Raw genomic sequence first — 16,095 nt, forward strand, 5'->3', positions numbered from 1 at the left:
AGTTGTGTGGCAGGGAATTATATCAAAACATTCTTCCTTTCTTATTAGCTCTGATTTCGGCCAGATGAACTTGCAATGTTACTTAGTGCACATAGCGTCCTAAACAACAGAATGGAAGTTTTTCTCTTATCTACATTTTTGTTAGCGTGACTGTTGCCAACCTGTTTATGAAGTAATATAGCGAGCTCACACACTCTGTTACCTATTATCACAGCTCCAAATATTAGCTTCCTAGTCTCTATGCCTTCCACATACACACACTAAACGATTAGTGCGGTCAAATTTAACATACAAGTAGGCTTCATTTGTGGGCGCACAAGATGCAGAACTTGACTCATTCTTTTGTTTGTGGAGTATGAACAGATTCGTTCTTGGGATGGCAACACGGTATTGAGTAAACATTTTAAATTTAACAAAGTATATTATCTGGCCTGTCCTTGGAACTGCGCTGGTGCAGTAGGACTGATAGTTACTCAGTCAATAATATGTTTATAACGATACCTTTCATTAAATTGCCCTTTCTAATTATTAACGTGGCTAATATGATCCGTGAACCTTATTTTAGAGAGTTTGATGGGATAGTCAATAGATTTGTCTGAAATAACAAAAAGTAAAGAGAATGCAAGGAATATTTTGAGTCAGCCCCAGGAAGTGTTGGGTTACTCATTGCTGGACTTCAAAGGACATTAGTAGGCTGCCCCAGTAAAAATTATTGTGGACAATCTGAGGGGTCTTCTACGGGACCATGGACGTGTTCCCCTCCCCCCCCCCCCCACACTAACCTAGTTTGGGAAACGCACCCTGTTACATTTCCCCTGCCCCGAGATGAATGAAGATAGCAGGTTTGTGCAGAAAAAGGGAGAACTGACTGATATCTCAAGACCCTCCCTGTGGGCTAACCATGTCCACGGCATATTTAGAGTATAACAGACATGCTAGATAACACAGGAAATTCGAAGAGCTGATCCAATTTCAGGTCCCCCAAATCAACACACACACACACACACACACACACACAACAGAGTATTTTATATTTGGATATAAGTTTAGAAAATATGGAGCGATATAGTTATTTAGTCTTTGTCACTGGATACCTTGGTTGTGTGGTAAGTGGGGCAGCACTTGGTAACCTGTTACTGGGCTTGGTCACTTAGTGACCGGTTACTGGGCAAGGTGGCATGGCAACCACTCATCATAACATTTTTAGCTGGTACTCCGAGGAGCAACCTTTAGTGGATATTGTTATTGTGCACAATCTGTGTATATACGTCTGTGATAAGCATCATATTGTTATGCCAATATGTACATAGATATTGGTAGAAGTAAGGGTCATTACTAAGGCACTACACCCTGCAATATATTTAATCGGGTGTTATGTGTAGGTGACTTAATGAGGAAACAAATGTTTCCTAGCACCATGTAAAAAACACTGTAACCATACTTGTAGGATTGCTGGGTGGCTCCCTTTAATGTTAGAAGCTTGCTTTGGTCTCATCGGAGACCAAGACCTGGAAAAGTGAAAAAGCAACTGACATTATAATTGGTGTGGGAGCTGTGGATGACCATTATTTCTAATAAAAGTATTTCTACGTTGTGTTTGCTGCTCCTGTTAGTGTTGTCCCTGCTCTTCAGTTTTTTATAAGTTGAAACCGCTAAGCTATAGAAGTGGCTGCACGAATGGCTAGAGGGCATGGACCAATTACATGACCCCCTCAGGTACTGATGTCCTATGAGAAGTATAAGGTTGATGCTTGGGAAGTACCTGTGGGGATTTTTCAGTACTTTGGAGAATATGGGGTAATATGAAACAGGATTTTGTGGAAGAACTTCTAGCTATGAAATAGTAGTATCAGACTAAGAAATAAAATACAAAACCTGGTGTTTAAAAAGCAATGGAAGTTTGAGTTTGGGTGGCGGCTCAGGGAAGATGAATGGGGACTATTCATGATTCTTTCTGCACCATGCCATGCTTCTGACCCGATTTGGTTATTGGGTCTTGCCTGCAGTTATTGGTAACAGAGCTATTGTGTCTAATATAGGCTTAGAATGTGAATTTAATGAAGGGAAGATGGACTGTTGAGTAAAAAGAGAGGGCATGCTTAATGTTGTGAAAAAGTGGATTCATTTGTCGACCGAGATCCTTGAAGGTATTGTAGAAGAGATATTACTGGTTTGTAATATGTGTTAAAATGTGATGAAAATCTGAAAACAAAATAAAGTGGCAGTGGATCTATTGATGACAAATTAATGTAGCTTTTGGATATTTTAAAACAAAATATTCCTTTACCAAATGCAAAGCTAGTGGTGTTTAATAATTTTGGTTGAAACCATTCACAGAAAATTAGAACCTGTGAAAGTCAAGAATATGGGATATCATGTCTATTTAGTAGAGTAGGACTTCATTTATTGTTAATAAAAACTTTAATTCCCGTTTATATTTTGTTACTTTTTCAGATTTTTTTTATTTTCTTTTTCAGGAAGTGACAGCGAGTAGTCGCCATTATGTGGACAGACTATTTGATCCGGATCCACAGAAGGTTCTGCAGGGTGTCATGTGAGTACTGCAATTTCAAAAGGTGAAGAAAAGGTTATAACAGCAAGAACTTTTGTTTTATTAACATTTGTCTTTGGCAGTTTGTAATTTAAGATTTTTCTTGCAAGGACTTTTTTCCACTTGTAAGCCACATCTTTCTGAAGAGTATTTTTTTACACTGACTAAAATATGCTAACTGCTTCCCCCAACTTGACCTCATTTCACATTGTTCTCTCACATCACCTCTGTTTTAGGTTTCAGTTTGTTTTATTGCTTTTTTCTAAAAAAGGACAACATGATATAAAGAAGAAACCATATAGTATTGCTGCCCTACTCTCCTCTGGACTTTAATAACTAGTTCCTTTTCTTCTCAGCTAAGCACACCCATGATGGCAAAGTTCAAACAATTGCAGAATCTATGCATATTGGATGTGTCCCAAGTTCAGAGATAGCACCATTGGGCATATTAATCTCCCTACAATCTGCTTAAAAGTACACTAGGAACAAGAATCACAGGGCTGAAAACAGTCTCTCCGTGTCCCCCTGCCCCCTCACATCATGTGTAATTGTTCCCACCTCTAGCATATAAAAGACCTCTGAAGCCAATCTTGGATAAGGGTTATCTGTGGCTTCCCGATCTATCCAAGAGAATTTGCCTTGCAGTTAACACAAATATTTTTTACTAATGTTGCCATCTTCTGTCCAGGTGTCTTAGGAAAGTTTGGTATCCAGTGCATTATGATGTCCGCAATTTCATGTATGTGACAATCCCATTTAATATCAGTTAGTGTTCCTGTCTCTGCAGACTTTCTCCAGCATAGCATTGTTTTATTTGTATCTACTAAATATGTGTGCTGAGCGGTCCATTACTACTGGAGCAAGGTCTTACTTGCCGATTCTAGACCTCAAGTATATGCTACGTCTTTACGAATGCTTCTCAGGATCAGCTGACAGTGGTCTTTAGAAAGCGACAGCCCTAACACTTCCAAACCATCCTGATAACTTCATGTACAGCTATTGCTTTGAGAAGTATCTTATACATTCTAGAAATCAGATTAGCATTGTCCATCACCTTTTGCAGCATGTGGTCAACTGGTTATTTCCTTGAAATATAACCCAATGCCAGATTTATTTATATGAGTACCTTTCCTTCTCCTTTAGCCCATAATGTTTCTGAATTTGTTCAAAGGGTTTTATTACTCCCTTCTCGAACAAATCTCCAATTTTACTACATCTTGCAGCCTGCTGTTTGCATAAAAATTCACTTTATTGGCCCTGCTTAATTTTGGATTGTGCAAAATCTGGGTTATGGTGAGGGAAAGCTTGTGTTAACACTTAACCAGTCCCAGACCAGTAGCGTTGTCCTTGCGACTAGAGAGTTAATTTATCTGTCTCTGGTATAAAGTGTGAAATTTGAGGATCACTGGCCTCGTTTCTTGACTGATTTACATTCCATTCTAGTACCCTTAATTTCTTCGATTCCTCCACTAAGCCGGAACCCATTTGCTGAATTTGGTCCTGGAGAATTTGGTCAACTAGTGTCAGCAAGGTCTGAAATTAGAACATCGTCCTTGATACAGGCCATCTTTACAGGTGTTATACGACCAGACCAAGAAAGTGATTATGTCAACTCTGGAGGTCTATTATAATCTCCTTAATTATTCAAAACAAGTTAGCACTGTGCAGTTTGGGATAGTCACTCTGAGGTGTACTTGGAGTTGGACCTCCATTGTCTCTTAGTTCATATTGCTCATCATCCGTTGATTATTATTTTATTTTTTTGGGAGGGTTTTAATTGGGTACATTTGCTCTTGCTATTTCAAGATCAGACCGAAGGGATTCCCCAGAAACATATTTATTCAGCTTGCCAATGGTGACTTGTTCAATTTTTCCTGCATATGCTTCCACCCACACCCTTTGATTTTCCTCAGTAGGACTTAACTTTGGTTTCGACATCCGCTTGTGGTCACAGGTCATCTCTTCATCTCTTCATCATCAAGACTTCTTTTCTGGTGCAGATTACTTAACCCCCATGGTTGGAGAGGTAGAGACCTAGTCAGTCTGGCCATCAATTTCGGTCTTCTGTCCAGACATGCTGGTACTACTTACTTGACCCTTGTTTCTGACTTCCATATGGATCGGTCCTTATTTTTCTGAGGAGAAGAACACTTCCCAGGCTGTACTCTAGGCTAGGTGCTCCGTACCGCTCGGATGAGATGAGATTAGAGTGAGCAAATGAGTAGCTTTTTGCGGGTATCACTGGGGATGAGAAAGGCAAAGCGATTGCCAAGCATTCTGTTTAATATTGGGTCGCTAATAGCATTAAGATCTGCTATGACTTGTTTGATATTTGAGCGCACTCTACGAGGGCCATCTCTCAATCGGAGGTGTCCAAGGGCCTGAGATTTGCCAGGCAGTTAATTGGTCTTCATTATATATATTTGTAGGGCATCTACTTGGTCCTCATTATATACCTTTTGCCAAGCAATGTTGATTGGCAGATAAGGTGCTTAGCGTCTTTGCTAGGGCTGTGCTGTATGATGTCCTTGGCTAATTGCCACTGGTCAGTCTCTCTCACAGTGGGTACTGCTATGGCCCTGCTTAATAAAGTGTGGAATCTTCCGGAGGAAGCATCCATCAAGTGATCTTTCTTGCGGAGGCTATATCTTCCTGAAGACTCATCACCGCCCTCTCTCCTTTCACGAAATAGTTTGTTTTCATTAAGTTTCAAGGAATACAACTTGTTTATCATGTTTTATTTTCTGCAGTTAAATTATTTTGGTTCTTCAACTTAAGCTTCTTTGGGCATAGAAATAGTAAGGCACTGACACCAGTGAGCTGTGCAATGCTGTATATAGTCGTTTTTGTCACTTCTTGGGTGGGTCAAGCAACAACAGCCATCTTATGGTGCCATATGGAAGTACTGGAGACCTATTGCTAGAGATAAAGTTTCTGGATCTAGTTTGGCACCTGCAGATAATCATAGGAAAGGAATCTGCAGGAAGATAAAATATCTACCAGAAATAGTGCTACCAAATGTGAGTAACTTTTTTTGTTATAAATAGACAAACCTGCCAGGCCACAGGTTATATTTTTTTCGGGTTTCCCTCATCTTTTATCCTTGAGCACCATACACAAACCTCTTTTGAGATGTTTATTTTAGCCGGAACAATTTACAAGCTCACTGCCTGCTGCTGAAGGAACACACAATACTTTAACATTCAAGGTTTTTAGGACTTGCCTAAGGCATTGCTTTAGCAATGCTGGTTGGCGAGATATTATGTAGGGGCTTTAAAAAATGCACCCAAAGGCTTTTCTAGGCGGATTGCCTACAGTGCATGTGCGCTGGGCGTGCGCACCATTTGTCAGCCTCATTAGGCGCCCGAGATCACTTTAGCCGGCAATCACTTTAGCAGCGCCCCTGTGATGTTCTCCTTCGAAGAACATCAAACATCAAAGAACATGTGTCACTTTCGCCCGCGAAAACTTTAGCAGCGCCCCTTTGATGTTCTCGTTCGAGGAACATCAAAGAATGTTGCTGTGTTAATGCTTTTTACTGCGCCCATTTGACTTACAATGTACTTTCTCTTTCCACAAACTCGATGTTTGTGTTCCTTTATTTTGAGATGCTTTTAGTATTGTCACACACACACACACACACACACACACACACACACACACACACACACACACACACACACACACACACACACACACACACACACACACACACACACACACACACACACAACCTCTCACACAACCCCCCCACACACAACCACACAACCCCCCACACACACAACCACAACTCCACACACACACAACCCCACACCACACAACCCCCCCACACTCACACAACCACAACCCCACACACCCCCCCACACACAACCACAACTACACAACCCTACACACAACCCTACACACCGCCCCCCACACACACACAACCCCCCCACACACACAACCCCCCCACACACACAACCCCCCCACACACACAACCCCCCACACACACAACCCCCCACACACACAACCCCCCACACACAACCCCCCACACACAAACCCCGCACCATCCCCACACACAACCCCCCCACACAACCCCCCACACAACCCCCCACACAACCCCCCCACACAACCCCCACACGCAACCCCCACACAACCCCCCACACGCAACCCCCCCACACGCAACCCCCCCACACGCAACCCCCCAAACGCAACCCCCCCACACACAACCCCACACACGCAACCCCCCCACACACACAACCCCCCACACACACACAACCCCCCCCCCCCACACACACACACACAACTACACAACCCCACACACAACCCCCCCACACACACAACCCCACACACACAACCCCACACACACCCCCACATACACACACATCCCCACACACACACACAACCCCATACACACTCACAACCCCCCACACACACAACCCCCCACACACACAACCTCACACACACAACCCCTCGCACACACAACCCCCCCACACACACAACCCCCCCACACACACAACCCCCCCACACACACAACCCCCCCACACACAACCCCCCCACACACACAACCCCCTCCCTCCCCACACACACAACCCCACAACCCCCCAACACACACATCCCCCCACACACACACAACCCCACACACAACCCCCCACACACAACACAACTCACACATACAACCCCACACCACACAACCCCCCACACACAGCCACAACCCCCCACATACACAACCCCACACCACACCCCCCACCACACAACCCCCCCACACACACACACAACCACAACCGCACAAACACACAACCCCCACACCCCTCCCCCCACACACACATGTTTTCCATTGGAGGACATGGAAAACAGACACACACACACACACACACAACCACACCCACCCACACACACACAACCACACACAACCACACACACACACAACCACACCCACACAACCCCACACACCCACACACACACAACCCCCCACACACAACCCCCCACACACAACCCCCCACACACACAACCCCACACACACAACCCCACACACAGAACCCCACACACAGAACCCCACACACACCACACACACACACACACACACACACAACCACACACCAGGATAGCAAAACATAGCATAGCAAAACAAAACATAGCATAGCATAACAAAACATAGTATAGCATAACAAAACACAACAAAACATAGCATCACAAAACACAACAAAGCTTAGCATAGCATAACAAAACACAACAAAGCATAGCATAACAAAACAAAACATAGCATAACATAGCATAACAAAACAAAACCTAGCATAACAAAGCATAGCTTAACAAAATAACACATAGCACAGCAAAACATAGCATAGAATAACAAAGCATAGCATAGCAAAACATAACAAAACAGAGCATAGCATAACAAAAAAAATAGCACAACAAAACATAGCATAACATAGCCTAGCAAAACAAAGCATAGCAATGCAAAACAAAGCATAGCATAACAAAACATAGCATAACATAACAAAACAACAAAACATATCATAACGAAACAAAACATAGCATAGCACAACAAAGCACAGAATGGCATATCATATCATAACAAAACACAACAAAACATAGCATAACAAAACATAGCATAGCATAACACATAGCATAGCATAACAAAACACAACAACACATTGCATAACAAAACAAAACTTAGCATAACAAAATAAAGCAAAGCATAGCATAACACAACAAAGCATAGCATAACAACACATAGCATAGCATAACAAAATAAAACAAAGCATAGCATAACAAAACATAACATAACACAGCAAAACATAGCATAGCAAAACAAAGCATAGCATAACAAAACAAAGCACAGAATGGCATATCATATCAACAAAACACAACAAAACATAGCATAACAAAACATAGCATAGCATAACACACATAGCATAGCATAACAAAACACAACAAAACATTGCATAACAAAACAAAACTTAGCATAACAAAATAAAGCAAAGCATAGCATAACACAACAAAACATAGCATAGCATAACAACACATAGCATAGCATAAAAAAATAAAACAAAGCATAGCATAACAAAACATAACATAACACAGCAAAACATAGCATAGCAAAACAAAGCATAGCATAACAAAACATAGCTTTAACAAAACACAGAACATAGCATAACAAAGCACAGCATAACATAACCAAGCACACCATAACAAAACAAAACCTAGCGTAACATAAAACACAACACAACATAGCATAGCATAACAAAACATAGCATACCAAAACTTAGCATGGCATAACAAAATTAAGCATAGCATAACACAACAAAACATAGCATAGCATAACAAAACACAACGAAACATAGCATAACAAAACATAGAATAACAAAACATAGCATAACATAACAAAGCACAGCATAACAAAACATAACATAGCATAACAAAACAAAACATAGCATAACAAACAAAGCATAGCATGACATAACAAAACACAACAAAACATAGCATAACAAAACACAACAAAACATAGCATAACAAAACACAACTAAGCATAACAAAACACAACAAAACTTAGCATAACAAAACACAACAAAACATAGCATAACAAAACACAACAAAACTTAGCATAGCATAACAAAACAAAACATAGCATAACAAAACAAAACATAGCATAGCATTACAAAACATAGCATAACAAAACAGCAAAACATAGAATACCAAAACATAGCATAGCTAGCACATCATAACGAATCAAAACATAGCATAACATAATACATAGCATAGCATAAAAAACACAACTAAACATAGCATAACAAAACAAAACATAGCATAACAAAGCATAGCATGACATAACAAAACACAACAAAACATAGCATAGCATAAAAAAGAATAGCATATCGCAACAACAGAGTAGCATAGCACAACAACACATAGCATAACATAGCATAGCAAAACAAAGCATAACGTAACGTAACATAACATAACATAACAAAACATAACATAACATAACATAACAAAACATAACATAACATAACATAACAAAACATGACATAAAACAAAACAAAACAAAACATAGCATAGCATAGCACATCATAACAAATCAAAACATAGCATAACATAATACATAGCATAGCATAAAAAACACAACTAAACATAGCATAACAAAACAAAACATAGCATAACAAAGCATAGCATGACATAACAAAACACAACAAAACATAGCATAAAAAAGAATAGCATATCGCAACAACAGAGTAGCATAGCACAACAACACATAGCATAACATAGCATAGCAAAACAAAGCATAACATAACATAACATAACATAGCATAACAAAACACAACAAAACAGAGCATAACAAAACACAACAAAACAGAGCATAACAAAACACAACAAAACATAGCATAACAAAACAAAACATAGCATAGCATAACAAAACAAAACATAGCATAGCATTACAAAACATAGCATAGCATAACAAAACAGCATAACAAAACATAGCATAGCAAAGCACATCATAACAAATCAAAACATAGCATAACATAATACATATCATAGCATAAAAAACACAACTAAACATAGCATAACAAAACAAAACATAGCATAGCACAACAAAACATAGCATAGCATAACAAAACGCAACAAAACGTAGCATAACAAAATATAGCATAGCATAACAAAAACTAGCATAGCAAAACAGAACAAAACATAGCATAACAAAACACAAAAAACACAGCATAGCATAACAAAACATAGCATAGCTTAACAAAACACAACAAAGCATAGCATAATGAAACACAACAAAACAGAACAGCATAACAAAGCATAGCACAGCAAACCAAAACATAGCATAGCATAACAAAACACAACAAAGCTTAGCATAGCATAACAAAACATAGCATAGTTTAACAAAGCATAGCATAACCAAACACAACAAAACATAGCATAACAAAACATAGCATAAGAGAACAAAACAAAGCATAACAAAACACAATAAAATCCTATGCTTTGTTTTGCTATGCTATGTTGTTTTGTTGTGTTTTATTATACTATGCTTTGTTTTGCTATGTTTTGTTATGCTTTGCTATGTTTTGTTTTGCTATGCTATGTGTTGTTATGCTGTGCTGTTTTATTATGCTTTGTTTTCTATGCTATGTTTAGTTATGTTATGCTGTTTGTTGTGTTTTGTTATACTATGCTATGCTAAATAAAACATAGCAATACAAAACATAGCAAAACACAACAAAACATGGCATAGCATAACAAAATACTACAAAACATAGCATAGCATAACAAACCATAGCATAGCAAAGAATAGTATAACAAAACAAAACCTATCATAACATAGCAAAACATAGCATAGCATAGTATAACAAAACACAACAAACAGCATAGCATAACTAAACATAGCATAGAAAACAAAGCCTATTAAAACAGCACAGCATAACAACACATAGCATAGCAAAACACAACAAAACATAGCAAAGCATGACAAAACATAGCATAGCAAAACAAAGCATAGTATAATAAAACACAACAAAACAACATAGCATAGCAAAACAAAGCATAGGATAGCAAAACAAAACATGGCATAACAAAACGAAGCATAGGGTAGCAAAACAAAACATAGCATAACAAAACAAACAAGTGAGGCAAGATGGCGACCGCTGGTGTGGCCGAGTGAGCTCCGTTCCTGACTGTCCCCACACCCCTATGAACTACTTCTAAAAGATATTGGAGATACTTTTCCCCCTCTGTCGACTGGCTGCCGCTGGTGATCTGCTGAAAGGAGGCTGGTACATTTGGGAGAAACCCTCATCCCTCGATGCTCTGAATGTTACTCACGTACCGGGGCTTGCTGATTTTCGACGTCCGCCCGCCGCCTCTGCATCGGTTGATCTTTCGGCCCTGGGGCGACTTCTGTGCAGGTCTGGACGACGGGTGTAGGACTCTGGATCCGGAGATGCCTCCAAAGGATGACCGTGGTGCGAAAGCGGCAAAACAGCAGCAAACAGAAAACGCCCAAACTGCCCCAGAAAAACAAAGACCGGTAGCGGCTACACAAGACCCAGGAAGTAGCCTGTTACCAGTCAATACAACATGCACTCGCTCCTCTAAACCGGTCACTCCTGCTATTTTTCTTGTTGGCACAAAAAATAAAGCTCACATTTCTGAGGTGGCAGCAAATAGTGTATTAAAAGAGCCGAATGCGGGACCCCAGCAAGAGAAGAGCGGGGTTTCCACAGAACTCTTTAAAAGTAATGTGGAGACGATCACAGAGCAAGCACAGAGACAAGAAGGGCAGGGGGGCATTGGCGAAACTGAGCCTGAAGAGACACCTATTAATATTATTACGCATTCATGTATCCATGTCATTCCAGTTATTGAGGAATCATTGGTCCTTGCTCACAGCTTTACTCCGCAGGTGGTTGAACATGGCATTAACCTGGCAAGGCTGAATGATAATAAAGGGGCAACTGAATTGACTGACAAGATAGAAAATAGTGGAGATACTCAAGACTTACATAATCTACATGAAGCCTCTGAAAAGGACACTGGATACCCTTTTTATTCACTCTCTGATCATAATAACTCATCAGGAGATGAATCTATGCAAATGTCGGATGGCTCTCTTGGAAGAAGATGGAGCAAGACTAGCAGCCTGCATCAAGAGAAAGAGACGCCCGGGAACTGGGTTAAAACACCTGGTGCGGGTACAACGCGCAAGAAAGCAACCAGAAGGAGGGATGGGTCTGCACCTGTGACTGACTCGACACACAGTGAATTGTCGAAGGGGACACCACATGATCAGTCTAATACAGGAGTTGCTCCACAAGAGATCTCTCTGGCAGTAGTCTATGTATCTATAATGTCGCACAGAAAAGAAACTCGATGGGAGAGTTAGAAAACACAGGCGGTGTGTCGAAAATTACAAAATTCACTACGCCGGTTGGCCAAGACCTGTTCGTGAGCGAATAAGGGAAGCAGAGAATCGGATTTCCACTCTTGAAGACCAAATGAATTCTCAGAAGACAGTAACCGAGGACTTAATTGCACAGCGGAGCGATATGACTTGGAAATTGGAGGACGTGGAAAACAGACTTAGGCGAAATAACTTTAGAATTCTGGGAATCCCTGAGGGGAAAGAGGGGTCTGACCCATGGAAATTTGTTGTAGCGCTGCTTACAGAAGCGTTTCCGGAATTAACACACTGGTCATGGGGCAGTGAGGTCCAAAGGGCCTATCAGTTTCCTTTTCAGCAAAAAACTAACTATGTGACTACTAAAGCTACTGAGCCTAGAGCAATCTTGATAACCTTATCTAATTTTTTTGTCCAGACAAGCGTTATATGATCTGGCCAGGCCAGATCGGAAGACATGGGGGGATGGTTTCGAATTTTTTGTGCGCCCTGACTATTGCCACCAAACAGTGGAAAAGAGATGGCAATTTCGGCAAATAATCTCATCTTTTCAAGATAAGGGTGCCCATGTGTTTTTATTGAACCCTGCGAAACTTAAGGTCATCCATAAGGGCACAACAAGGTTTTTTTCATCTATCATGAAAGCCAAAGAGTAGCTGCAGAATAACAGTACCATTATATGACTATATGACAGTACATTAGTAATTAGGTCAGACAATGTCAAGGCTAACACGATCATGGCCTAGTATTTTATGTATCTGTGTCTACTACTGATTATTAGTTATTTTCTTCTCTTTGTCTATATTTTGGTAATCACATCACAAGAGATCAGGGAGGGTGGCGGTACTTAGAGAGGGGGGATAATTTGAGGGAAGGGGAAGGGGAATGGGAATAGTCAGACTGGACAGGGCTCTCCATCACTCAAGACCTGGGTCTTGCAGCCTCAACGGGTAAGTGGGAGCGGGAGGTCTCTATGGACAGAGGAGACCAAGAGGGAGGGATAGGTGGGGAAGTGGGATGGAGGGTGGCTGTCGTGGGAGCACGGGGGGTCAAAATTGAGGTAAAAAGCCAACAAATGAAGATATACAAATAGGGGTAATTGATTGGTGTTCTCGGAGAGAGGGCCACTTTTGTTATCAGTAGGAAAAAAAAGCAATGATGAGTTCACTCTCAGTATGCACATTTAATGTTCGGGCCTTAATGAGCGATCTAAACGACAAAGGGTAGTACAGGAAATTAGGAAAATATCCCCTGACCTGATATACCTACAGGAGACCCATATTCCATGGGCTAAATCCAAGGTGCTTCTAGAACTTGGGTACGAAACTCTGGTTAACACAATGCAAGGGACTTCCACTAGAGGAGTGGCTATCATGATTAGAAACAATAATATAAAGGCTGGGAAATGTTTAGCAGATAAATATGGGCGATGGGCAATTCTGGAATGTGTGATAGCCTGCAATAAATTCACTGTATGTTCAGTATATGGATCAAACCATGACGAAGCACAAATACTTGAATATTTGAATACAGAATTAGCATCATGGGTATCTCCTCTGATATTTTGTGGGGATTTGAATATTCAGTTGGAAGATGTTGTTAAGGAGGCATCTGGGGATAAGTATGTAGGTAAGAAGCCTAGGATCTACAAGGCTCTACAACAGCTACTATCTGAACATGGATTAGAAGGTGCATGGGTCAGGTTGAAACAGATAGATCCTGGGTACACTTATTTTTCTTATCCCCATCAGAAGCTAGCAAGACTGGATTATTTTCTTGTTACTAAAACGCTGCTAGCTGATGTGCATATACAGGTTTTTCCTAGAATAACCTCTGATCATAATCCACTTGTATTAAAAATTAAATGTCAGGGGCTACTCGAATAAGGGGGAGCTTCTCATTTGATCGTAAACTGCTGCTAAATTACCAATTTATCATCCACATACGACAATGGCTAAAAGAAAATGGATGGATTTCTTTAAATATCTGCAAATCCGTGATTATCAACAAAAAGAGGGGAGATATACAAAAACTGACTGTAAAAACTAAGTTGCTAGAAACAATTAGGCAACAAGGGAGGATTGGGATGCTATATCAGAATCTTTTAGAACTACAAGGGAATGATCTAGAAAAACAGAACTCTAAATGGAACACTAAGTTAAATCACCCAGGGAACTTACTACAGCAGTCATTAGTATTAGCAAAAAAAACTTTTCCTCTCTTCTAGCCTTAAGTCATAACATTACAAACTACTATACTCCAGCTGTGCTACTTGTCCCCCCCACCCCCTGGTGGGGGGGACAAACGATGGCAAATGTACTTGATGTGAAAGTGATCAAGCAGATAACCTCCACATGCTTTATGAATGTCCAGATCTGAGACAATTTATAAATAAGATTATGATCTTTTTGACCGAATTGACGGGAGTACGGGTAGTGATCACTCCAACTGTGATGCTGCTTGGAGTAGTAGAGGAGGGGATAGATCTACAGGGGATGTATACATTTAGATATTTTGTATTAATATCTGTGGCGATTGCAAGATTGTGTATCTCAACATTATGGAGGGACAAAAAGCCACCATCTTTTGAAATGTGGAGGGGCAAATGGTATGCTATATATAATTTGGAATATAGTCTGTATGCTGTCAAGGACCCTCAGAAACGTTGTCTGGGCACCAAGATTTGGGGTGCGCTAATAGAGTATATACAACAGCTCATCTTCATATTTTTTTTATGTTTCTTCATTTACTTCTGCTCTCTCCCAGTGATTGTTGGTCTCTGTATATTCAGTAATGTAATTTGAAGATTTGTTGTTTTTGTTGGCTAATAAAAAAAAAAGGATAGCAAAATAAAACGTAGCATAACAAAACATAGCAAAACACAAAACATAGCATAGCAAAACAAAGCACAGCATAACAAAACAAAACATAGCACAACAGAAAACATAGCATAGCAAAACAAAACACAACAAAACATAGCATAACAAAACATAGCATAACAAAACAAAGCATAGCATGGCATATCATAACAAAACACAACAAAGCATCGCATAACAAAACATAGCATAGCATAACAAAATAAAGCAAAGCATAGCATAACACAACGAAACATAGCATAACAAAACAGCAAAACAAAACATAGCATGACATAGAATAACAAAGCACAGCATAACAAAGCACAGCATAACAAAACAAAACATAGCATAACATAATACATAGCATAACAAAACACAACAACGCATAGCATAGTATAACAAAACAATACATAGCATAGCATAGCATAACAAAACACAACAAAACATAGCATAACAAAATATAGCATAACAAAACATAGCATAGCAAAACAGAACATAGCATAGCAAACACAACAAAGCTTAGCATAGCATAACATAACAAAGAAAAGCATAGCAAAACACAATAAAACATAGCATAACAAAACATAGAAAAACACAACAAAAATAGCATAGCATAACAAAATACAACAAACCATAGCATAACAAAACATAGCGTAGCAAAGCATAGTATAACAAAACTAAACATAGCATAGCATAGTATAACAAAACACAACAAAGCATCATAGAATAACTAAACAAAGCATAGCATAACAAAACATAGCATAGCAACACAACATAGCATAATAAAACACAACAAAACATAGCAAAGC

The 16,095-nt window shown here is 40.0% G+C and overlaps 1 protein-coding gene across 9 annotated transcripts in view; it reads left to right on the forward strand.

Moving 5' to 3' along the window:
* The window catches only part of ARMC8 (armadillo repeat containing 8), an 831,002-nt gene that overhangs the window by 77,699 nt on the left and 737,208 nt on the right, over positions 1 to 16,095 (forward strand). For 6 of the 9 annotated variants that reach the window (XM_078680523.1, XM_078680522.1, XM_078680524.1 and 3 more), the window contains exon 2: positions 2,478 to 2,554. In XM_078680523.1, the coding sequence (XP_078536649.1) occupies positions 2,478 to 2,554 (77 nt within the window). Of the gene's footprint in view, positions 1 to 2,477; positions 2,577 to 16,095 lie in introns of all 9 variants that reach the window. The other 3 variants (XM_078680526.1, XM_078680529.1, XM_078680530.1) reach the window with 1 other exon arrangement.

Source organism: Lissotriton helveticus, chromosome 3_1 (genome assembly GCF_964261635.1).
Source record: "Lissotriton helveticus chromosome 3_1, aLisHel1.1, whole genome shotgun sequence".
Taxonomy (NCBI): Eukaryota; Metazoa; Chordata; class Amphibia; order Caudata; family Salamandridae; genus Lissotriton; species Lissotriton helveticus.